The 26,466-nt window shown below is 41.5% G+C and overlaps 2 protein-coding genes across 2 annotated transcripts; one reads left to right on the forward strand and one right to left on the reverse strand.

Moving 5' to 3' along the window:
- The first annotated feature begins 302 nt into the window (after window positions 1-302).
- On the forward strand, window positions 303-1,262 carry LOC142399560 (uncharacterized). The gene has a single exon (XM_075484283.1). It carries the CDS (start codon window positions 378-380, stop codon window positions 1,260-1,262), a length of 885 nt encoding a protein of 294 aa, XP_075340398.1. The 5' UTR covers window positions 303-377.
- Window positions 1,263-8,152: 6,890 nt separating this feature from the next.
- On the reverse strand, window positions 8,153-25,528 carry rnf2 (ring finger protein 2). Its single transcript, XM_075484182.1, has 9 exons — window positions 25,463-25,528; window positions 18,599-18,695; window positions 16,831-16,991; window positions 14,604-14,686; window positions 13,023-13,155; window positions 12,823-12,922; window positions 11,633-11,802; window positions 11,190-11,379; window positions 8,153-10,335 (listed from the first exon to the last, which is right to left on the reverse strand). Exons 2-9 carry the CDS (start codon window positions 18,683-18,685, stop codon window positions 10,234-10,236), a joined length of 1,026 nt encoding a protein of 341 aa, XP_075340297.1. The 5' UTR covers window positions 18,686-18,695; window positions 25,463-25,528; the 3' UTR covers window positions 8,153-10,233.
- Between the last annotated feature and the right edge of the window lie 938 nt (window positions 25,529-26,466).

Here is a 26,466-nt window from a genome sequence, read left to right on the forward strand (position 1 = left end):
CACTGTGTCGCTGCATCGAACAGATCAGTGTGTGGATGCAAAACAATTTCCTCCAGCTAAACTCAGACAAAACTGAAATGATTGTCTGTGGCCCACAGAAACAAAGAAAGTGTTATCAGTCACCTTACACTTCATGCTGGAGGCTTTGCTGACGCTGTCCCGCTTTGCGGTAAGACGTGTTGCATCACTTCCTGTTACCTTGCTTGTGCACTGTGGAATTTCTTGCTCTGCTTGGAGTACTGATAATCACTTTATTTCGATCTATAATTTACACAATTTTGCATAGTTAAACTCTTTAGCTTACCGTTCTGTTCTAACACACTCCTACAGATCTTTATTGTCACTTTTTAGCGGTGTGTCTGGTTCTCTAGCGTAGCATGGCTACCGGTTCTCTTCCTCCTTCTCCTGCTTTCACCTGCTCCGTGTGTCAGATGTTTAGTTACTCCTCTGCCTCCTTTAGCAATAATGGTACATGTAACAAATGTAGTCTTTTTGTAGTTTTGGAGGCGAGGTTATCTGAATTGGAAGCTCGGCTCTGCACTGTTGAAAATCAACCGATAGCGAGCCAGGTCCCTTTAGCCAGTGTGGAGCCACCTAGCGTAGCTAGCTCAATTAGCCTCCCCCTAGCAGAACCTGAGCAGCCAGGATTACATCGTGGCTGGGTGACTGTCAGGAAGAGGCATAGCTCTAAAGTCAAGCCCGTTGTTCACCATCGACCTGTCCACGCTTCTAACAGATTTTCCCCATTCAGCGACACACCCGCTGAGGACAAAACCCTGGTAACTGGCAGCTCTATAGTCAGAAACGTGGCATTAGAGACACCAGCGGCCATAGTCAAATGCATTCCAGGGGCCAGAGCGGGCGACATGGAATCCTATTTAAAACTGCTGGCTAAGGATAAACGTAAATATGGTAAAATAGTTATTCACGTCGGCGTTAATGACACCCGGTTACGCCAATCGGAGGTCACTAAAATTAATGTTGCATCGGTGTGTGATTTTGCCAAAACAATGTCGGACTCCGTAGTTTTCTCTGGACCCCTGCCAAATCTGACCAGTGATGACATGTTTAGCCGCAAGTCGTCCTACAATCGCTGGTTGTCTAGATGGTGTCCAGCAAACAACGTGGGCTACATAGATAATTGGCAATCTTTCTGGAGAAAACCTGGTCTGATGAGGAGAGACGGCATCCATCCCACTTTGGAAGGAGCAGCTCTCATTTCTAGAAATATGGATGAATTTATTTGCCACCCTAAAACATGACAACCCAGGGTTCAGACCAGGATGCAGAGTTGTAGTCTTACACACTTCTCTGCAGCTTCCCACCTGCTGCTACCCACCCAGTCAATTAACACAAAAGGAGCAAATCCTCTTGTGCAAAAAGAAATTATTAAAACAAAAACTTTAACTGAACAAAAACATCAAACTATTAAATGTGGTTTGCTGAATATCAGATCTCTCCTTTCGAAGTCTCTGTTAGTGAATGAGTTGATTTGTGATCATCATATTGATATATTTTGTCTTACAGAAACCTGGCTGCAGCAGGAGGATCATGTTAGCATCATGTTAGCATCATGTTAGCATCATGTTAGCATTAATGAAGCAACTCCCTCTGACTGTTTAAATGTTCACGTTCCTGGAACCACAGGCAGAGGAGGAGGAGTGGCAGCTATCTTCAGATCAGGGTTACTCATCAGTCCCAGACCCAAGATTAGTTTGAGCTCTTTTGAATCTCTGATTCTCAGTTTTTCCCACGCAAAGTGGAAATCCCAGAAACCTCTTGTGTTTGTTGTTGTGTGTCGTCCACCTGGCCCTTATTCTGAGTTTCTGTCTGAATTCTCAGAGTTTTTATCCCAGTTAGTGCTGAGTACAGATAAAGTCATTGTAGTGGGTGACTTTAATATTCATGTAGATGTTGAAAATGACAGCCTGAATATGAACTTTAATTCTATATTGGACTCTATTGGATTTTCTCTGAGTGTACACAGACCGACTCACTGCCTTAATCACACCCTTGATCTTGTGCTGACTTATGGCATTGAGAGTGAACAGTTAACAGTGTTCCCTCATAACCCTGTCTTATCTGACCATTTTCTGTTAACCTTTGAGTTTACATTACTTGACTATACAGTTTCTGAGAAGAAATTTACGTATAGAAGGTGTCTATCAGAGGATGCTGTAACCAGATTTAAAGAATTAATTCCATCATCCTTTTCTTCACTGCCATGTGCAGATATGACAGAGGACGACTACCTAAACTTTACTCCAGCAGCACTTGACTCTCTTGTTGACAGCACTATAGTTTCAATGCGTACAGCACTGGACAATGTTGCCCCTCTGAAAAGGAAGGTAATCAGTCAGAAGAGGCTGGCTCCTTGGTATAACTCACAGCTGCGTGCTTTAAAGCAGACTGCAAGAAAGCTGGAGAGACAGTGGCGTTCCTCTAATTTAGAAGAGTCTCAGTTAGTCTGGAAAGATAGTTTAATTAATAACATATAAGAAAGCCCTTTGTGAAGCTAGAACTGCTTATTATTCATCATTGATAGAAGAGAATAAGAATAATCCCAGGTTTCTTTTCAGCACTGTAGCCAGTCTGACTAAGAGTCCGAGCTCTGCTGAGCCAGGTATTCCTTTAACTCTCAGCAGTGATGATTTCATGAGCTTCTTTATTAATAAAATTGTTTCTATCAGAGAGAAGATTGATGGAGTCCTTCCCACTATTATCAGTGATGTATCATCAAGTACAGCAGCTTTAGAAGTATCTTTAGAACCTGATTTATATTTAGACGGCTTCTGCCCAGTTGATCTCTCTGAACTAACAACAGCAATAGTCTCTTTTAAACCATCAACTTGTGTTTTAGACCCAATCCCAACCAGACTGTTCAAGGAGGTTTTCCCATTAATTGACACTTCCATATTGGATTTGATCAATCTGTCTTTGTTGACAGGATATGTACCTCAGACTTTTAAGGTTGCTGTAATTAAACCTTTACTTAAAAAACCTACTCTTGATTCAGAAGTGTTGGCTCATTATAGACCTATATCCAATCTCCCTTTTATGTCTAAAGTTCTTGGAAAAATAGTTGCAGCTCAGCTTTGTGATCATTTACACAGAAATAATCTGTTTGAAGAGTTTCAGTCAGGATTCAGAGTGCATCATAGCACAGAAACTGCACTGCTGAAAGTTACCAATGATCTCCTCTTAGCCTCTGATAGCGGACTTGTGTCTGTGCTTGTCCTGTTGGATCTCAGTGCTGCATTTGATACGGTCGATTACAGTATCTTATTACAGAGACTTTGAACATGTTATTGGGATTAAAGGAACTGCATTAGGCTGGTTTAAGTCATATTTATCTGATAGATTTCAGTTTGTTCTTGTAAATGAAGAATCTTCCTCACACACCACAGTAAGTCATGGAGTTCCCCAGGGTTCTGTGCTTGGACCGATTCTTTTTACTTTATACATGCTTCCATTAGGTAACATTATTAGACAGCATGGCATAAATTTCCATTGCTATGCTGATGATACTCAGCTGTACTTATCTATAAAACCAGATGAACCCAATAGGTTGGTCAGACTACAAGCATGTCTTAAAGACATAAAGACCTGGATGACTCAGAACTGTCTGCTGCTAAATTCAGACAAAACTGAAGTCGTTATCTTTGGACCTGAGCGCTTCAGGGGGAAACTGTCTAGCTATATAGTTACTCTCGATGGTATTTCCTTGGCTTCTAGTTCTACAGTGAGGAACCTTGGAGTTATTTTTGACCAGAATTTATCATTTGACTCGCATCTTGTCTCAGAGTGATGCAGAAAAACTAGTCCATGCATTTGTTACTTCAAGATTGGACTACTGTAATTCTTTATTATTGGGCTGTCCAACATATTCTCTGAAAAGCCTTCAGTTGATCCAAAATGCTGCAGCCAGAGTTCTGATGAGAACTAACAGGAGAGATCATATTTCTCCAGTTTTAGCTTCTCTTCATTGGCTCCCTGTTAAATTCAGAATAGAATTTAAGATTCTTCTCCTTACATATAAAGCTCTTAATGACCGAGCTCCATCATATCTTAAAGATCTCATTGTAAGATATTTTCCTAACAGAGCACTTCGTTCCCAAACTGCAGGTTTACTTGAGGTTCCCAGAGTTTCTAAAAGTAGAATGGGAGGCAGAGCCTTCAGTTATCAGGCCCCTCTATTGTGGAATAAGCTGCCAGTAAATGTCCGGGAAGCAGACACCCTTTCCACTTTTAAGACCAGGCTTAAAACTTTCCTTTTTGATAAAGCTTATAGTTAGGGATGGCTCAGGTGATCCTGAAACATCCCATAGTTAAGCTGCTATAGGCCCAGACTGCTGGGGGGCCTCATCTGACACACCTTTCCTCACTTTACTCTCTTTATGTATTTGTGATATTATTGTGGTCATTAACTCGTGTTTCTCTGTTCCAACAGATATCCTTTGAATGGTGTTACAGTGCCGCCGCTGCGCCCCCCCCCCCCCCTTCTGTCTTCTCAAACCCCAGCTGGTGGAGGCGGATGGCCACCCTTCCTGAGTCTGGTTCTGCCAGAGGTTTCTTCCTGTTAAAAGGGAGTCGTTTCTCTCCACAGTCGCCTCAGGCACGCCGCTCAGGCCGGGAGATTGGACCGAAAAACAAAAAGTTTTCAGTGCAGTCAGTTGGTTTTCTTAGCTAGGAAATTGTTTTTGAATTGGCTCTATATGAACGAATTGGATTATTTTATGAATTATGATTATTATTAATTAATTAATTGAATTCCAATTGGCTTGAATTGGACTTACTATCTAAGTGCCTTGAGATGACATTTGTTGTATTTGGCGCTATATAAATAAAAATGAATTGAATTGAATTGAACCTTGACACTCTCTCTCTGAAACCTAACTATCAAGTTAGAAATCTCGGGGTAATATTGGACTCAGACCTGAACTTTAACAGCCACATTAAATCTGTAACATCAGCAGCTTTTTACCATCTAAAAAACATTGCCAGAATCAAAGGAATAGTGTCTAAAGCAGACTTAGAGAGACTGATCCATGCGTTTGTCTCCAGCAGGTTAGACTACTGTAACGGCCTGCTCACTGGGCTCTAAACGGGCTGTAAGACAGCTGCAGTACATCCAGAACGCTGCTGCTCGAGTCCTGACTAGAACCAGGAAATACGACCATATTAGTCCAGTGCTCAGGTCTCTGCACTGGCTTCCTGTCGCTCAGAGAATAGACTTTAAAACAGCTCTGCTTGTGTACAAGTCTCTTCACGGTCAAGCGCCAAAGTACATCTCTGACATGTTAGAGCCATATGAACCAACTCGGGCTCTGAGAACCTCAGGGAGGGGTCTTCTGCTGGGGCCCAGAGTCAGGACTAAACAAGGTGAGGCTGCGTTTCAGTTTTATGCTCCTAAAATCTGGAACAGTCTTCCAGAAGATGTGAGACAGGCCTCAACTCTGACAATGTTTAAATCCAGGCTGAAAACAGTTCTATTTAGCTGTGCATATGACACCTGAAAGTATTTTATCTGCACTCTTCACTTTTTAATGAATTAATGATTATTTTAATGGGTTTTAAATTTCTTTCTTTTTTAATTTCTTTCTTTTATTTTTTTTATTCCTTTTTAATGGTTTTATTGCCTTCTTGTGATTTAATGTAGCTGTAAAGCACTTTGAATTGCCCTGTGTATGAATTGTGCTTTATAAATAAAATTGCCTTGCCTTGCCTGATCAGTGCGGGGCTCTCCCGTATGTGCAGAGGAAGACTGTTCCAGATGTGCGTGGCCCTCACAGAGAGAGTGTTCTGTCCAAAAGTGGTTTTCCTGTGGGGTACCTCATAGTCTCCTCTGGAGGAGGCCCTTGTTCTCAGGACACTTGAATTCCTAGCTTTGAACAAGGTAAACACTGGTGGTGGGGCTAGTCCATGTAGCGCTTTATAAATGAAGCATACATACTTAAAATTAATAAAATTTTCAAAATTTAAAAGATTGTACTTGTTTAAAACATTGCATACATGAAATGAATTGGGTTTTTGGTCAAAAACTTTAAGAGATATTTTGTACAGTGATTCAATTAATTTCAGATTGCTAGCTGTGGTGAGAGACCAACTTGGGATGCAGTATTCACTGTGAGATAAAATCATTGAATGGAGAAACATTCTGGCAGCACCAAGTGTTAAAGAAGACCTGATTTGTTTAAAATTTTTAAGGTTAAATTAGACAGTATTGGCCAGTTTTTTAATATGATTTTTGAAGGTCAAAGTGGAATCGAGTATCACGCCGAGGTACTTCTACTGCCTCCCATTCTACTTTTAGAAACTCTGGGAACCTCAAGTAAACCTGCAGTTTGGGAACGAAGTGCTCTGTTAGGAAAATATCTTACAATGAGATCTTTAAGATATGATGGAGCTCGGTCATTAAGAGCTTTATATGTAAGGAGAAGAATCTTAAATTCTATTCTGAATTTAACAGGGAGCCAATGAAGAGAAGCTAAAACTGGAGAAATATGATCTCTCCTGTTAGTTCTCATCAAAACTCTGGCTGCAGCATTTTGGATCAGCTGGAGGCTTTTTAGAGAATATGTGGGACAGCCCAATAATAAAGAATTACAGCAGTCCAATCCTGAAGTAACAAATGCATGAATTAGTTTTTCTGCATCACTCTGAGACAAGATGTTCCTGATTTTAACAATATTACGAAGGTGAAAGAAGGCAGTCCTAGAAACCTGTTTTATATGCGAGTCAAATGATAAGTTCTGGTCAAAAATAACTCCAAGGTTCCTCACTGTAGAACTAGAAGCCAAGGATATACCATCTAGATTAACTATATAGCTAGACAATTTCTCCCTGAAACGCTCAGGTCCAAAGATAACGACTTCACTTTTGTCTGAATTTAGAAGCAGACAGTTCTGAGTCATCCAGGTCTTTATGTCTTTACTCTTCACACAAATGTTCTTCTCTGTCTGCTGTTACGGTGGTAAATCCAGGTACATCCACATTAGCATTCAGCATATTGCCAGTGCACCAAGTCTCGGTAAAGCACAACCAACTAGACTCCTAAAATCTTAGATCTTCAGGTTCCTTACCAAGGCAGCCAATTTATCAGTCTTGCCAGTCGAGTTTACATTTCCTATCACGGCCTGTGACTAACAGCAGGTTTTACAATGAGGCAAATGGCGCTAACATGATAGGCAGTGTTTGTTAGTTAGTTAGTTACTGCAGTGTTAGCCGAGGACATGCTAACGTTGCTGGGTTCAGATTCACCAACGTTAATCATTCATTCATAGTTATTGCATGTTGGTAGTATTTCCTCCCTTTGGTGAAATATTCACTTTGCAAGTTGCCCTGTTGTCGTCTTTTTTAGAGATGTGTAATCAAACTTTTGAGCGTTTGTACCGCTCGGGCGCCATGTTTACTGTTGGCTGCTGGCTGCGCTGGACTCGCTGCGCAACGTTACGTGGTGATGTCATTCGTGCCCACTGGAATCGATAAGGGAATCGTTTGCAAAATGGCAAAACGATTCCAAGGAATTGAAACACTGGGAACCAGTTCTCAACAAGAACCGGTTTTCGATTCCTATCCCTAAATGATGAGGCCTTTATTACTCTTGAATTTCATGAAGCTGGCTGGTAACCAGTAACTTTATCTGCAGCAAAGAAAACCTTTGTGTTTTTTTTCCCAGTGGCAATCTTAATTAATACTAGTTCAACCAGGTGAATACATAATGAAACCAGTTGATAAATTACCAGAGTGAAAACCTGTCATCAATACAAACAGTAGCAACTTTGATTCATCTAAAATACAGAATGAAACTTTGTTTTAACCTTAACATACAGCTCCATATATTATGGCTTTATGTCATAGTAGTTTTATAGAAAAATCATTGGATTGGATCTTCTAACTTGTGTGAGATTAAAGAAAGCTTGCAACCATAAAAATTTTGAAATGTGTATGCAAAAGTACAGTAATGTTATCCATACAACTTTACTTTTTAATTCCTAATTACTCATTGCAAATTTTGTTAATAAGAAAATAAGTGAACATGAGATAACCAAGTTACACACCTTAAGAGTTTTAATTGTCACCCTCCCAAAAAAAATAAATAAATAAAAATCTGCTTTTGATTTTAACAGCTATTAGGATACAGAGCTCAGTCTTTTCAAGTTAAGCACAGACTTAGTTTTATTGTCCAAACAGAAATACGTTGTATACAGTTATACAGTTTCTACACAGACACAAATTGGTACAAAATATGACAAGAGTGATGCATATTTTTCTCTTTCCTAAAGTACAAGAGATACAAATCTGTGACAAGCTTTGTGGGTCCAAGTGCCACAATAAAAGATTAACCAAAGACTCAGCATCATATAGCGATGGGTTCACCTTCAACCATTTCCAGGGAACCTTAGTCTACCTTTGTTTTTTTGAAAACTGAAAATCAATTTATTTGTTGTCTACAAGTTATGACACAGATTCTAAAAAGCATTTATCATTTCCCCAAAGACAAAACATATATATATATATATATATATATATATATATATATATATATATACATACATACATACATACATACACACACACGCACATACATACACATGCTTAACATACATATAAAATGGATCGTATTGGAACATTTGAAGGTCTGCAAATCTCTTTAGTTGGTTTCCTTTTCAACAAAAAAAGAAATAGCTTTGTAGAAAGTTCTGTCAGTAGTGAATACTGTAATGGTCAGTCCGAAAAAACAAAACAAAACAAAAAAATAACACATTATCCCTCTTCCAATAGCAAACCGTTTCCTCTCCATGTTCTAAAAGACATTGAAGAACGCCACAGAGAACAGAATAGAGTTTGTTCCTACAGGTAACAGATCAGAACAACAGAGCAAAGATTCTCTGGAACAAGTGGGTGATTCCAAATGACCACCCTGTCTGATCCATCCAAAGGTGTTGCCTTACGGGTATGCGTATACTCTAAGCTGAGTCCTGTTGATCGCATGACTGGATTGTACTCAATCAATGCCCAGCAGCTTGCAGGCATCTGTGGTTTTAAGACTACAGAGCAATGTAAGAACTGTCCGCTGCACTGGGGGCTGCAGTTCAAAGCGGCCATATTCTCAGTGTGAACGCACCTTTTCCTTATTCAACATATTGTGGAATAAATTCCCCTTTGGAGACCATGCAACACTTTGCAGCAAGTGAGACCAATCAAATCCCAAAAATCTGTCCAATTCAACCGCTGATACGGTTAAGGCCACTGAACACCTCTGGTTTAAGTTTAGAATAAAAAAAGTTACAGATTTAACTGCTTTTCAGATGGAAACTTAAGTGAATTCTAAGCATCTCCAATATTGATTTCTTTAGACAAGAATAGCCAAATTCAAACAACAAAATCCACCATGAACGTTTTTAACTTAAGCGTTCGTATTACTCAAATAATCAACTGGTGCTGAGGATTTGCATTCTCTTCGTCATGTGATCAAAGAATTATCTGATTAGGTGTAAATGACAGTAGTGTCTGCCTGTTATCTTTTTAACCAAAGCACATCACAGACATCTAATGCAGAACCCAGCAAAATGTGGCAGCTTGGGAAAAGGGTACGTGTCTACTTTAAAGTTCAAATCATGCATCTTCTTTCCATCATGTGGTTCAGATGCAGATGTTTGAAACATGTGGATCGTGTCCATGGGCAGCCTCTGTCTGCCACTGCATTCTGCATTCTGCATTCTTTTAATTGTTGTTGGAACTTTATTTGGTCATTATAATACATAATTCCTGCTAATCAATATGTTCAGACATTGGTGGACAAAGTTTGTCCAAAAAGCATCATGTTACATAGTGAGATGAGGACCCACAGGTTACCACGGGTTCCCACGTCAGGGACAGAGCACGACACACACCTCACACCAGATGCACCACAGAACTGTTCTGTTGATCCATTTTCTGTCTGGAAAGCAGCTAATTCTCTACACTCACTGTGCAACCTGCTGAACTGATCTGCTACCGCCTACAAAAAGAAAGAAAGAGACGGAGAAAGGGAGAGGAACTACAAAAAGTTTTTTCTTTTTACAGGAGTCCTTTCGGGGTTGAAGTGAACCCCATTTCTGCCACACACACGTGCTCCTCTCCTCTGGCTTGTGTGCAGTTTTTGTGCAGAGGTGTAGCCGAGTTCATCCGTTTGCTTTCGGGTGGTGAGTGTCTGATGCGTGTGTGTGAACGAGTGTGTTCTTATCCAGCTTACTTGTGTTCTTTAGTGGGGGCAAAGTACAGCTCCATGGGTTTGTTGACCTTCCAATACTTTTCGCTGACCAGCTCCAGGGAGAATGAACCGTTCAAAACCTACGAACAGAGTTCAACAGTGGAATCAGATACTTCTACGTTATTCTTAGATTTTCTCATCATCATCAGTTTTGCTTTTTGCCGTTTCAAAGACTTTAAAGGATATACTACCTGTTCAGTCACATGGTAATACTAGTAGGAAAAGATTTTCTGCTGGAATGTTATCCTGCATATGATTCAGTGCATGAGTTGATGTAAGTAAATCAATATAAATATTAGGGGTGGGCGAAAAAAAAAAAAAAAATCGATTCATGTACATATCGCGATTTTTAATGGGATGATTTTAAAAATTGATTTTTCTCCCTGGAATCAATTATATTACGTCATATCCATGTCCAGAAACACTTCATCATTTCATTACATTAAGTTACGTTAAAACTAGCCCACATTTGTGCTGTGTGGATATTTCAATTCATTTTGTAACTGTAAACTTTAAGAAATGCTGTACATGTTAAGTAGCTCTTTTTGTCTGAGTTGAAATAAATGTCAGCTGCTGGACTGACTGACACAGACTGATGTGCGTTGTTTGTGGGAACGACATTCATTCTAGAAGTGTATGATTCAACTTGTTTGTTTTTTAAGAAGGAAAAGAAAATTGCAATTACTGATTATATCGAATTGCAATACTTGTAGAATCGCAATTATCAAGAATCGTGATACAATCGAATTGCGACCAAAGCATAGTAGTAAATATCAAACTTTGGTTTGTGTTTGGTAGTTTTCAGTCTTTTGTGCTTAGATTTAAATGTAACTAAAGCTTTTTGAGGACTTGTCTTCATATGACTGTCAGATATGGTGCACATTTCTCTCTTTAGCAAAGAGCAGGTGATTATTGTGGCTCTGTGGATACTCACGGTGAACTGGTTTCCAGCAGTAGGTATGTAGATGGTGTACTGTTTCTCCGATGCTGCCTCCACGTTAACAGGACTGGCCTCAGCATTTCTCCTGAGCTCCTCCAGAGCCAGTCGGACTGCCAAGTATTTAGACAAATGATCCACCGTAGCGTTACCCGATGTCTTAATGTAGCGGGGGACAAACTCCACACTGCATGGATAGAGTCCCGGAACAGGAGCGTAAATTAAAATACATACTAGCCAGATGTGGTTGCATGTTCACGGCTAATTTCAACAACTGTGTTTTAGCAAATGGTCTCCAAGCTTGCAATGTATTTTGAAGAATTGTATTTATTCAGGTGATGTAGAGCAGCAGAAGTGTTTAGTACTGATATTCGGTGTTGGAACTTGAAATAATACAGATGACTCAGGTGTGGTGTTAGATTTTAGCATTTTGTGGATACCTGTTGTGATCATCCTTCTCCATCAAGGTTGGATGAGGCCTAAACACCAGTTCTATTTCGCTGGCACCCACATCCATCATGGAGTCCCCACCCCCGTTCTCAGCAGCGTTATCCATGTCCAGACCGCTGTCATCGCTCATCTTGGTGCGCTTGATGCTGGGGCCTGCCTCCTGGGGAACCACAGCAAAGTATAGAACTGCTGGAGATCCTGAATGTCTTTGCTGTTCAGACTGCAATCATTATGCTACAGTACTCATCATCTTTCTATTCGTCAATCCAGGCGATTCCCGGGTGGAAACGTAAACTTTGCCTTTTGCTTTGCCACTTTTGTGTTCAGATTAAAAACATGTTAGAATAATTCGATTTAGAATGTAGTAACTGACAGGATGGGTAATATGACTGAATGGTAACAGAAGGTATATCCTGGTGTTCTGGTGCTGGTTATCCCCTCTGCCCCGTCCTCTCAGCCCCAGCTCATCCATCTGCGTCTGCCTGGGGTTTCTCCCTGTGAAAGGGAGTTTTTTTCTCTCCACAGTGCACGCTCAGGATGGAAGATTGGATCAAAAAGAAGTTTTGATGCAATGTGTTGGTTTTTGTAACTGGCTTTGTATTAAGGATAGTTTAAGTTGCTTTTAAGGATAGTCACTGAACAATAAGGAATCAAACAGTCGTTGAGATCTTGTTGCTATGGAGATACTGTGATTTAACCTGATGCGTTCCCACCACCACAAGGTGGCAGTAATGTGTTCCACCAGCTCTGCCAGGTTCCAGCACAACAGATCTGGCATAATATGAGCCGAGGCAGTAACGCTTCTCAAACAAAGCAAAACAACACTTCTGTGTACAACTCCATCCAAATTAAACAAGAATGATGAGCACAAACTCTACCATGTAAAGCTAGCAAGTCATCAGTGTACCATGAAAATGATTGAATAATTCCACTCATTTCAAACGGTACTTTTCTTTACATATATAGCTGCATAATATATTTACAGCATACATTTTTAAGTATTAAATGCCTGTACTAAATGTAAACAGCTGTGCAATAAACAAAAATAGAAAGAACATAAACAACAAGTCTTCCCTGTTTAAATAGCAAAATCGTAAAATAATTCAATGAAATTTATAGCGTCTGATGAGCAGTATGGATTTAAAAGGTCAGTGTACCGTCAGCTGGAGTCAGAACTTACCTGGTTACTGTGGACAGAAGCATTGCTACAGTGGGAGGAGTCTCCATTGTCCTCGGCTCCGCTGCCGTTCTCCACCGTGTGTCTCTTCCCACGCTGCAGTCTGACACAGAGAGGAGAAGTCATGTCTTCTGTCTTCTGTCATGTCTCAGCCACTTCCAACTGTGTGTTGGCAATGTTTGTGTCTGTGTGTGCGTGCTCACCTGGTCATAGCCTGGATCTTCAAGCCCTCTTCAATGCTATGGGAAAGGGCTTGCTGATTATTGTGTTTGCTAATACGGGCCAAAACTCTCTCCTGGTGGGCTTCATACTCGTCCCGGCTGGGATAAATTTTACCTGGAAGTGGATGAATGCATCATACGTCTTTACACATAGCAGTTCTCTGCTACTCTTTGCCTGCCAAAAAGTCACAATTTAACATGTGGGTGTTGTCTCACATTAAGGCGAGACACTACAGGTGAAAAGGGTAATATTTTATAGATATCACCATGAAACTTCCTCAGTTTCCTTCCTCAAAAATGTATTGAGAATTGAGAAATTTGTATGTTTAATTATGCAAATGAGGCATTATCTCATTAAATATGCAAACATTTGCATATATTTCCGGAAGATAGATCTGAACATATGATAAAGCCAGGTGCAAAATTCTTTTTTCATTTTGTTTAGACACAGAATGAAAAGAAAATTACAGAGGGATTTCAGGATATCTGCTTCCATTTCCTAGGAAATCAAAATATACTGTCCATAGCCTAAAAAACATCAATTTTCGCCATATTGTTTTTATTATAATGTCACATAAATCAGGCCAGGAATGTTTTATCAACAAGTCCTTCTGTAAATATCTTCAGAATACTGCTCAGTGTATAACTGGAACGTTTGGTGTTAGTAGATGCTCCATAGGCTGAGATATTGATACTGGAAAAATACAAAAAAACTGATTTTGAGAAAACGGCATTTAAAGATTTAAATAGGGGAATTCATTTTGGTACATTTGGGCGAAATGTACTGCCACAATTAAACAAAATGTGATGAAATAAACATTTTAATTTATGTTTTGAAATAACACATATTGAAGGAGTAGACTGGCCCAAAATCTAGAAATTGACCACTGCATGAAAAATCCCTGTTTTTGCCCGCCGTGTCTCGCCTTAAGGCACTAAACTGATGTATTTGCATTAAATCACACATGCTTTGAAATGGAGAGATTTCAGGTACAACTACAGGATGTTGCTCTAGCTGCTGCACCATGGAACTTATGCTGCGTGGTTAGAACAGCGTTTCAGTCAAAAGGCTTTGGGATTGTTTGGTATAACCAGCAGAAGTTTCACTGCCACAGAAGGAATAAATCCAGGCACTGCTCGTCATCTAAACTGCAGAGACGAGGCACAGCATGCCTCACAGCTGTGACACATGAAATGCATCGCTACAGCAACTCAGTCAGGCGGCTGGTGGCCATAAACAGTTAAAAAGTGAACTGCTGACAGACATCCAACAGTGCAGAAACCTCAGAAAGTAGCCAGAAGCTTTTACACTGAAATGTTGGAAAACCACAGTAAATACTGACTTCTTATTTTTTCAACATGTTTGTTTAGAATGCTCCAACATGAAATGTCAACATCAAATATTCAAACATATCAAATTTCAATCATAGAGAATTCCCTTAATAAAGGTCCAAAAAACAACTAAAGAAACCTCCTGTATATAACAATGCATTCTGAATGATTACAATTAAACAATTGTTCAATATTGATTCAGCATACTTTATCCCATTTGTAGTTACTTACTAATTAGAGCATCAAAATTTGGGTCTGGGCGCAGGGACCTCTTAGACACAAGCTTCTTACGACAGGTGGGACACTCTTTATTACTGCAAGGACAGGAAGGAGAACAGACAGTAAAACAATACAATCATCTCAAAGAAGAAGAAGAAGAAGAGTGATCCGACAGTCAAGTGTTGACAGGAAAGTCGCTGGATGAAAATGCTTTGATAGAAACAGGCACAGCTCTGTGTTCATGAACTGATGAGTAAGAAACACCCTGCAAAGAGCGTCAAATCCAGCCAGTTTAACAACAATCATCCACCAATCTCCATTTAAAGATCTCATTGTAGGATATTTTCCTAACAGAGCACTTCGTTCCCAAACTGCAGGTTTACTTGAGGTTCCCAGAGTTTCTAAAAGTAGAATGGGAGGCAGAGCCTTCAGTTATCAGGCCCCTCTCTTGTGGAATAAGCTGCCAGTAAATGTGCGGGAAGCAGACACCCTTTCCACTTTTAAGACCAGGCTTAAAACTTTCCTTTCTGATAAAGCTTATAGTTAGGGATGGCTCAGGTGATCCTGAAACATCCCATAGTTAAGCTGCTCTAGGCCCAGACTGCTGGGGGGCCTCATCTATCACACCTTTCCTCACTTTACTCTCTTTATGTATATGTGATATTATTGTGGTCATTAACTCGTGTTTCCCTGTTCCAACAGGTATCCTTTGAATGGTGTTAAAAAAAAACTCAGATACAGTATTAGGGGACCACTAAAGCCTATAAAAATATATAAAAGCCATAGCACCTTTAATGTTAAACATTCCAAATGCATTGTAAGCTCAGTATGGGAGGATTATAACAGCAACACAATCCGCTCCATTCTAATCCCTGAAAGCCTGACGCTTGGTGTATTCATCCTGTTGTGGCACAGCGCCTCACGCCATAATGGAGGTCCCAAAAGCTGGTGCTCTGTGGGCTTTGGTGTCTTTTGAAATTTTAGTAGCCTGGCAGATGCTGAGTAAGGGCTGGGTTTGGCAAACAGGGAAAGCTGCAGGGAAGAGTGTGATCAGATCCAAGCAGATCCACTGAAACCCAACAAGTTCAAACCATTATGACCAGAGGTCGACCTTTTAATCGGCGGCCCATTTTGGTCTCTTTTCACCTGATGGGCTGATTATTAGCACGCTAAGCAGAATAAAGCTGCTGGTCATGTTTACTGGACTCGCTGCAGCCTTTCACTGCAAAAACATTTCATCAACACAGGCTCTTAAAAAGTTCAAATGCTGGCCAGTTACAATGTCTGCAAACAAATGAGAAGAAAATGCAGAGAGGCCGTTTCCTGCAGCTTTAAACAGGGAGAGCCACCTGAAGATAAGGTGCACTTTATTTAGATTGTATTGTTTACAGATGGTAAAGACAGTTACCCAATGCTGCTGAGTCCAGTTACACAAAACTTTACATTTCTTGTTTATTCTTTTGGTTACTTGAGGTTTATTTTATTTCAAATCAGTCAAATGCAGACTAACAGCCAGTTTAACGTGAGAATGCACCCATAGCTGTGCAAATTCTGGGCTTATTTTCTACTCAGACAAAACAATACACAAAATGCTGCTTGATGCTGCTGCTCGACTATTGTTTATTTCATTCATGTAAGCGACAAAGCACTTTTTACATGTCAATTCCCGTATTTTCCAGAGTAGAAGTCGCACCGTTTTTTCATTTCGTTTGGCCGGCCATGCAACTTATTTATCAAAATACATATAATTTAACATGTCTTTAAAAGTAAAATTCATACGACTGACATGAACCAAGGAGTAAACTTTGCCATCATGAATAATTATGATTACGATGAATGGAATTCCAATTGGCTTGAATTGGACTTATTATCTAAGTGCCTTGAGATGACATTTGTTGTATTTGGCGCTATATAAATAAAAATGAATTGAATCGACAGCCGCGAGGGGACACTCTATGCAAACAAAGAAAGCTAACCGTGGGCTGAAATTATAGCTTGTAACACACACACAAAAAAAAGAAAAGCCAACTTGGGGTGAATACTTCTGCAAGCCCATAGAAGCATACAAGATGACACTCTGACTTTGGATTTTTAGCATGGCGCTCACAAAGATTGTGTTCCCAGACCCGAGCCTAAGCTTTTCTCTGCTCCAGCTTTGTAGTACTGAAGCCGCTATGGTGTAAAAAAAAAAAAAAAAAAAAAGAGACCACTTGGCCTCTTCTTCATGTGTAAAACTCACCCAGATCTCAAGGCTGTGATGATGCAATCAGCGCAGAAGCGGTGGAGACATTCTTTGGTTGTCATTGTGTTCTTCAACATGTCGAGACAGATGGGACACATAAGTTCGCTGTGCAAGGACCTGGGAGACACGGCTATTTCCAGTCCGTCCGTTATAGCTTCCTGTGAGCATGAAACAGATCAAGATGTGGGTTAGCACACGCTGAAGTATCTGTACGAAGGGTACATAAATGAACAAGAGCAGTTCACAGGTGTGGGTGACACAGTACGTTCCTAAAAATCATGTGGGAGCACAACAGTGGGAGAGCAGCAATTTTGGATATTGTTAATATTTATGTTACCTCATCAGTACACATAAGAGGCTAATAAACGTGTTTTGTGAAAAATGTGCCGATGGTCATCAAGTTTCAGAAAATTCAGCTTGGTAGTATTAATGTAATCTTGCAAACAAAGAGAGTTTATCCCTGCAGCTGATTTGACGGAGCTGTATCTCCACACCGTGCTGCTATTCAAAAATCACTTTTGTTCACCTTAAGTCAAAAATAAAAACTAGAAAGCTGCAAGCAGCTGTGAGCGGGACCGAGATGGAGTACGTTGGGATGTGCGTATGTTGGGGCATGCGCTGCATGCTGTAGCTGCAGCTCTGCCCACACGCACGATACCCTCTGCGTATGTACAAGCACATGATAACCCCAATGCGGAGGGGTTTTTGAAAATTTCTAGGGGGCACCAATGAGCCATTTATCTCCGCCCACACACGATACCCTTTACATACGTACGAGGTCGACAGGGTGGACGTGTGTGCCAAGTTTCATTACTTTGCGATGATGATAAGGCTTTCAAATCACAAACGCCATCACATGATTTTCACCGCCTGGCCACGCCCACACCGTTCAGAGTTTTCAAAAGTTTCTCAAGAGTTTTCTTTCCCCATAGCTTAAGAGTAACCTGGCCGAGTTTGAAGATTTTAGCATTAAATATGTAGGAGGAGTTTGATCAAATCCGAGGTGTGGAAAAAAAAAAAGACATTTCCGACCACCATTAGGTGGCGCTATAGGTGGATGTCACTATTTTATATGTGCGCGTTCAGGCTGGTTCCAGCATTCATCGTATGAAGTTTGGGACAGAGAGGATAATGTATGTGGGAGTTATAAGTGACTTAATTTTTTGTGGCGAGTGATGGCAAGTCATCAAACTTTGAGGCGTCGCCCCCCGTCTTAAGAGTAACCTGGCCAAGTTTGAAGTCTGTAGCAAAAAATCTGTCGGACGAGTTCGATGATATGCAGGCGTGAAATCGGGCAACTTCCATCCAAAATGGCCGCCTTCCTGTGAATGTGTGACCATGGCGACCTGAGACTTTTTTGTGCGTCTGGTCATGCTGAACGAGTGTACCAAATTTGGTTGTCCCACGCTAAACTATTCCTATTAAGGGCACAATTTTTAAGCATCGTAGGGGGCACTACAGAATCAATGAGCGACTCCCAAAAATATAAAATTTAGATTCTTTCATGTCGTCGACTGGCAGGTGGTGCTTGAGTTTTCGCATACCTTTTGCAAAGAATCAGAACAATAATAATAATAATAATAATAATAAACCTTACGGATACAATAGGGTCCTTGCAGTTTCACTGCTCGGTCCCTAATGACTCGTGTATTTGAGCTGATGATTATGAGTCTTATATTAGAAATTTGTGAGTGTTTAAATGTGTTTTACGAATGAATGAAATCACAGCGATGGTGGTAAGAGCCTGATGCGACCCAACTGTTACCTGTGGTGTTCTCTGGAGTTCATAGAGACTGAGTTCCCAGGTCTTACTGAGGGGCTGAACCCCGTTGGTCTGAACCGTCTGAGTCATCACTGCAATACTGAAACAGAAAAAACGAAACATTCTCACAGGAAGGGAAATAGAATGCAGTTATTACCTCGGCCAATTATTAGCAGAAATCTTTGGTTGAAAAGTACATTTTAAATGGGCTGCATTTTTGCACCTTTGCAGCCAAAGCACTTTACTATAAAGCTTCGTTCCCACTATGCAGTACGGTACGGGTCGGGTCTCTTTGGGGTCAGCTTGCGTTCCCACTGTACAAAGGGGACCCTCAGGGGTGGGCGGAGTGCGTGCCGAAGCGTAAATAGCAAATAACAGCAAATAACAAATAACATCCATAATTTGGAACCACCTCCCAGCTTCTTCAGCTTAATGCCACACTGGCTCGTGGTCCGGTTGAAACCACTCTCTGACATTTTTGCCATCAGCTGGAAAACTTTTTGGTTTGGCACAGCGCCATCGAGCTCCTGCTGCACAGCCTCCTCACCAACACCGGAGAGCAGAGCCTGGAACCGGTCCTGTGTGCTCGGTACCCCGAGCAGAAGGGTTACAGACATGGTAACGGGTTCCATGGTAACGGGTACCATGGGACCGGTACGCTTTGGTGGTAGTGGAAACACTGAAATAATGCCCCTTTTCCACCGCCAAGCTAGCCCTCCTCTACTCGGTTCGATATAGCGCGACACTACACTACACGACACGGCACCAGTAACATTTCCTTTTCCACCCAAACTGTGACTTGGAAGTGGGCGGAGTCGGCCCGGTCACCACTAACGTGACGTCGGTTTCAGGTGACTACAAAGTGTCACGCCGCGTTTAGTCAAAAGTAAACACAACGATGGAGTGTAATGTGTAATGCAGTTGACAATCCATATTGTTTAGTTAAACCAAGCTCTTTATTAAAAAAAGACAGCACAAAAGTAAACAGCAGGAGTTGTCTCAGATACAGGCGTTGACGCCAGTGTTGGTGCCGGTGGAATGCAGATAGCAGCTGATGCCTCAGCTGCAGATTGCGATGCCAGTGTCAGTTCTGAAGCCTGCAGGATTGAAGGATCTCTTCGCTGACCTCAGCAACCGAACACTCATCGGTTGCACAAACCGAGTCTTGAGGGAAAAAGAATAAAAAGTGTGAACATACGAAACGCATAGGTGAGACACTGTGCTAGCCTTCCAAAACAGCGTTGTTTGCTAGCTCACTCAGAACAACTTACATGAGACACCTGTGTAACTTTTTACACAAGTTAAAGACTGAACATGTTTTTGTTACGATATAAAACATGCATTTGTTAAGATATGAGCGTTGCATCAAGGGGATAAGAACAACACTTACCATTTTCCATCGCCTCCAACAAAGACGTCGCCGAATCCGTCCGAAATCCCGTCCATTTGGTCAAACCACTTCCATGTCTTTCGGTTTGACCCACTCCGGCTGTTGTGGTCCTTTACCTGCCGGTAATCACTCTTCAGCTTGTCTCAGCACTGCTGAGAATTCCGGTGATAGCCATGGTTAGCCATTAGCTGTTTACTCTCTGTTGCTCTCGCAGGTGTGTTTTCATACAGCGGGTGAATATTTAAAGCTCCCCGAGCTTCGTTGCGTGTATGACATAATTTCACCTGACCAATCAGTGGACAGCACCGATCACGTGACGTTTTAGCACCGACTAGACCCACCTCTGAAGCAGGTACTAGCCGGGGCTAAAAATTGTAACGGGTCCCACCTTCAACCCGCGGTGGAAAAGCTCCCAATCAGGGTAGAGTCGTACCGTGTAGAGCCGTACTGTTACGAAAATGTTCGGTGGAAAAGGGGCATTAGAGAACCGTTCTGACCCGACCCGTACCGGACTGCATAGTGGAAACACGCCAAATGTATCTCATTTATGCAAGTTACTGCATAAATAGACTAGCTGAACAACACATATACACAGACACACACATACATATGTATATATATATATATATATATACACATACATACATACATACATACACACACACACACACACACAAACATAGATACATACACACAGCTCAAAAACATAAAGTGAACGCCTAAACAACACAATGTAACACCATAATCCCAGTTGTGTGAAATCAACCTGTCCAGTTAGGAAGCTACATTTGTTGTTGTGCAAATGCATGGAGGAGTTACCAGGAGACCACCAGGAGGCGTGCAGGGGGCCATAGGAGGGCAACCACCCAGCAGCAGGACCCCTACCTCCTCCTTTGGGCGAGGGGCTTGTGCTCACAGCCCAACAGCGTGCAGGGAGATTAGCATTTACCAAAGAACTGAGCACATGTGACAGACGTGACAAGTCTGGAGACGGCGTGGAGAACGTCCTGCTGCCTGCAGCACCCTCCAGCAGGACCGGGTGGTGGGGGGTCAGTGATGGTGAGGGGAGGCATTTCTTTGGAGGGCCGCACAGCCCTCCATGTGCCAGCCAGAGGTACCCTGACTGCCATTAGGTTCCGAGATGAGACCCTCAGACCCAGTGTGAGACCACATGCTGGTGCAGTGGGCCCTGGGGTCCTTCTGATGCATGACAACGCTCGGCCTCATGTGGCTGAAGTGAGTCAGCAGCTCCCCTAACCCTAACCCTAACCCATGATGAAGGCATTGATGCTACGGACCGGCCCGCCCGCTCCCCAGACCTGAATCCCGCCCGTTCCCCAGACCTGAATCCCGCCCGTTCCCCAGACCTGAATCCCGCCCGCTCCCCAGACCACCTGAATCCTGCCCGCTCCCCAGACCTGAATCCTGCCCGCTCCCCAGACCTGAATCCTGCCCGCTCCCCAGACCTGAATCCTGCCCGCTCCCCAGATCTGAATCCTGCCCGCTCCCCAGATCTGAATCCAGTCCAGCACATCTGGGACATCGTGTCTGGTTCCATCCACCAACACCACGTTGCACCAGGAGCTGACTGAAGGTTTAATCCAGCTCTGAGAGGAGATCCCTCAGGAGAAGATCCGCCTCCTCATCAGGAGCCCAGGCAGGTGGAGGCCACACAGGCAGGTGGAGGCCACACAGGCAGGTGGAGGCCACACAGGCAGGTGGAGGCCACACAGGCAGGTGGAGGCCACACAGGCAGGAGGAGGCCACACAGGCAGGTGGAGGCCACACACACTGCTGAGCCTCGTTTTAACTTCATTTCCACTGAAGTTGGATCAGCCTGTCATGTGATTTTCCACTTTCATTTGGAGTAAGATTCCAAATCCAGAGCTCCATGGATAATACTTTAGATTCACATTGATCATTTTTATTTTATTTTGTTCTCAAAGCATTCCACTTATGTGATGAATAACGATTTTCAACTGGAATATTTCATTCATTGAGATCTAGGAAGTGTTCCCATTATGTTTGAGCAGTGTACATATATATACTCCATAATACAGCCCATTCCCAGCAACGATCACTCCAGTCTACCAATGGTACATTGTGTTTGCTAATCGCCTCAGAAGACTAACGGATGATTAGAAAACCCTCGTGCATTATGTTAGCACAACTGCAAACTGTTTTGCTGGTGAGAGAAGCTATAAAACTGGCCTTCCTCTGAGCTAGTTGAGTATCTGGAGCATCCCATTTGTGGGTTCGATTATACTCTCAAAATGGCCAGAAAAAGAGAACTTTCATGTGAAACTCACCAGTCTATGGTTGTTCTTAGAAATGAAGGCTATTCCATGCCAGAAATTGCGAAGAAACTGAAAATTTCCTAAAACAGTGTGTATTACTCCCTTCAGAGAACAGCACAAACAGGCTCTAACAAGAGTAGAAAGAGAAGTGGGAGGCCCCGGTGCACAACTCAGCAAGAAGACAAGGATATTAGAGTCTCTAATTTGAGAAACAGACGCCTCACAGGTCCTCAACAAGCTTCTTTAAATGGTACCGGCAAAACGTCAGTGTCAACGTCTACAATGAAGAGGCGACTCCGGGATGCTGGGCTTCTAGGCAGAGTGGCAAAGGAAAAGCCATATCTGAGACTGGCCAATAAAAAGAAAAGATTGATATGGGCAAAAGAACACAGACATTGGACAGAGGAAGATTGGAAAAAAGTGTTATGGACAGACGAAACAAAGTTTAGATCACACAGAAGAACATCTGTGAGACGCAGAACAGGTGAAAAGATGCTGGAAGAGTGCCTGATGCCATCTGTCAAGCATGGTGGAGGTAATGTGATGGTCTGGGGCTGCTCTGGTGCTTTGGTGCTGGTAAAGTGGGAGATTTGTACAAGTTAAAAGGGATTTTAAATAAGGAAGGCTATCACTCCATCCTGCTACGCCATGCCATACCCTGTGGACAGCGCTTTATTGGAGCAAATTTCCTCCTACAACAGGACAATGACCCAAAGCACACCTCCAAATTATGCAAGAACTATTTAGTGAAGCAGCAGGCAGCTGGTATGCTGTCTGTAATGGAGTGGGCAGCGCAGTCACCAGATCTCAACCCCATCGAGCTGCTGTGGGAGCAGCTTGGCCGTACGGTACGCAAGAAGAGCCCATCAAGCCAATCCAACTTGTGGGAGGTGCTTCAGGAAGGGTGGGGGGAAATTTCTACAGATTACCTCAACAAATTAACAGCTAGAATGCCAAAGGTCTGCAATGCTGTAATTGCTGCAAACGGAGCATTCTTTGACCAAAGCAAAGTTTGAAGAACAAAATTAATATTAAAAAAAAAAATCATTATATCTAACCATGTCAATGTGTTGACTATATTTTCTATTCATTTTGCAACTCATTTGATAAATAAAAGTGTGAGTTTTCATGGAAAACCAACACACACACACATATACACACATATATCAGGGTTGCCAACTCTCACACATCTGCCGTGACACTCACTCTTTCAGACTTAGTGTCACACTCTCGCACTTAACAAAGAAATCTCACGCTAGATCATTTCTGTGTTGATTTTTTTCGCTCTCGTTCTATAATTTCCAAATGCTTAAACTCATGATTGGACCACAGCAGAGTGTCTAATCCTTCTCTGATTGTTGATTTGCTGGAAACGGCTTGTCATTACGTCAGTCTGCCAAGGCGAAATCTGATTGGTAACAGCGCTGTCTCACTACAGCAATGTAGTGTTATTTGATTCATGTGAGCGCGGCCAGTTCAGTCTGAGTGGAAGGACAGAATTTGCCCCCGGCTCAGATAGTGAAATACGCAAAGTCTGCCACAACCCGCTAGATTAGATATGCACACAGATATCTTCTAGGGGTTTTTTGTGCCTGGTGGTGTCTGTCTGTCTGTCTGTCTGTGTCTGTGTGCCTGGTAGCCTTTTGGAGGGGACTGTACTGTATGAGTTGGAAATTGATGAGAGACACTTTGGATATGGACATTAAAGGCAAAAAAAAAAAAAAAGACCAAGAAAAGGCAAACATGAAAATGTTTGCCTTTTCTTGGTCTTTTTTTGAATGAATGAATCAGCAACCCTGATGAATGGTTATTTTTTGATGGTCGAAATTGTTACAGAATGTTAATGTTTATATTAATATTATTAATATTTTGATTTCTGATTTAAGTTTATATATTAATATTTGTAATATATTATATTGTATATATTAAGTTATTTTAAGAGGGGCCGTTAAATTCTGAATTGATCTATGACTATGGCATGAAACTTCCTGAAATTTGAAATTGAAATTTCCTTTAAATTTTTCCTAATTTTAAAAAATTTCCTTCGGGATCAATAAAATATCTATCCATCTATATACCATCTCACCTTTGCCTTGAAATTTGTTGAACCAGCCTAGACTACTTTCTCTCTGTTAAACAACATTGTCTTTTGAAGGGCAGCTGAGGATGTAGGCTATGAATGAGATGTGGATTTAGGATTTGTGGAACTAGTCACCCTTAAAAAAGACTAGAATGGAAGAAATTGCATTTTAGAAATGCAAATATTTCTACATCATATCTACACACACACACACATATATATATATATATATATATATATGTACTGTGTAACAACTTCTGAGATGCGTGTCACAAACCGACCCGCTGAAATCTCACTCCAAGGTTTTTGGGAAAAGTTGGCAACCCTGCATATACACACACACACACACACACACACACACACACACACACACACACACACACACACACATTTGTCCATCTTTGACAAATTTGCATATCTTTTTCAAAAGATTTACAATTGTCAATGACAACCAAAGCTGGAGTTATGAACATGTTTTCTTACTCTTTATCTAAATATATCAATAATCAACCAAAACAAAATGTGCTCTGAAGACGGATTCTAACTCCAACGTTCACTTCCACCCTTCACATCTAAATAGCTTCACTCACTCACAAAGACGGGTGTACAAACAGATCATTTCAGATAATGTTCCGGGCCATGGTATTAGTATTTGCTTTTTAACAGATTTTAAAGGGGAACCCTGTGGGTTTAAGCTAATGCTAATGCTACCTTTCTACCACAAATGCGACTGAAGCTATTCTTCTCAACGCTAACACTAAGGGCATAATAAGTCCGTGATATAACATGGAAGTAGCCAACAAAGAATGCAGAGACCAGGGAATTACGTGACTCGGTTCCAAGAAGATAGTACACATCAAGACACAATGACCAAAGGATCTTGAATAGTGTGAAGCAGACGTAAATGTACTTTGTTGCTAACAGGAAACAAACAACAACAGATAAAGAGCCGAAGCGCAGATCCTTCGACGGAAGCAACTGGCCTTTTCAGCCTTAATTTCTACATCTAAACGAATGTAATTAACTGTAAATGATAAAATTATTGAGGCACAAAAATAAAACCCGAAGCTTGCATCAAATATTATTGTATCTGTACTTACATGTTCAGTTGTTAGTAGTGGGCCCACCTAGCCAACGCGTTTAGGTGAAAGCAATATGGCTGACGCAATGAAAGCGATGCAATCTGGGACATTGAGGCGTAGGGTAGGGTGGGGAGATGCACCTAAAACATTGCACCAGTATAAATTACTTTTTAAAAATGACTAACTTGTTTTGATCAGCAAATTTGAGGAAGAAGAGGAGCGCTATAAAAAAACTATAAATGCATTGTTTTACATTGTTTTACAGTGATTTACAGTGATTTACATTGTTTTACATTGTTTTACAGTGATTTACATTGTTTTACATTGTTTTACATTGTTTCACATTGTGCCAAATACAGCACGTTTACATGTATGATAGTTTCTTTGAAGAAAAATTTGGAACAGGTTTTTAACATTTAATCGATAAAACAAACGGGAAGACAGTGTGTAGATTACGTTGATTGTTGTCCTGGCAACCACCCCCATCTTCCTATAAAAAGGACATGACATTGAGGGGCCTGGGAAATGCTGGTTATTACATATTGTTGTCAAGGAGCCAAGAGGAATAACGTTTTTTGGACTGTTTACAAGAGCCGGTCGTCTTTACACACTTCCACATGGTGTCAGAAGTCAGCCTCTGTGGAATATGGCTCAAGCACTTCGCGGATAGATCCCCTCGTTTTCGACGAAAATGTTGCCGACAACTGGATGAAGTATAAACGTGAGTGGCGCATATACAGCAATGCCGGTCTATCGACAGCCAGCAAGAAAGTGAAGGCATACACGTTCCTCAACCTGGCCGGACCCGATGCTCAAGATAAGTTTGACACTTTCATGTTCGAAGGGAACGAGGATGTGGAGGATCCCGACACACTGGTAAAGAAATTCGAAGAGATTTGCCTGCCCGTAAAAAATGTTATCATGGATAGCCACGCATTTAACTCTGCTAATCAGAACTGCACAAGACTGTACAATCATATGTTGCCACGTTGAAAACTCTCGCCAAGAAATGTGAATTTGGC

The sequence above is a fragment of the Odontesthes bonariensis genome, chromosome 14 (genome assembly GCF_027942865.1).
Source record: "Odontesthes bonariensis isolate fOdoBon6 chromosome 14, fOdoBon6.hap1, whole genome shotgun sequence".
NCBI classification, from domain to species: domain Eukaryota; kingdom Metazoa; phylum Chordata; class Actinopteri; order Atheriniformes; family Atherinopsidae; genus Odontesthes; species Odontesthes bonariensis.

Bases quoted from the DNA above. Each gene is read 5' to 3' on its own strand.
- LOC142399560 (XM_075484283.1), top strand. From the start codon at position 378: ATGGCTACCGGTTCTCTTCCTCCTTCTCCTGCTTTCACCTGCTCCGTG.
- rnf2 (XM_075484182.1), bottom strand. From the start codon at position 18,685: ATGACTCAGACGGTTCAGACCAACGGGGTTCAGCCCCTCAGTAAGACC. The intron at 14,687-16,830 runs GTGAGTTTTACA...CTGTCCTTGCAG, and splicing joins ATCACAGCCTTGAGATCTGG to TAATAAAGAGTGTCCCACCT. The intron at 13,156-14,603 runs GTAAGTAACTAC...ATCCACTTCCAG, and splicing joins AAATTTTGATGCTCTAATTA to GTAAAATTTATCCCAGCCGG.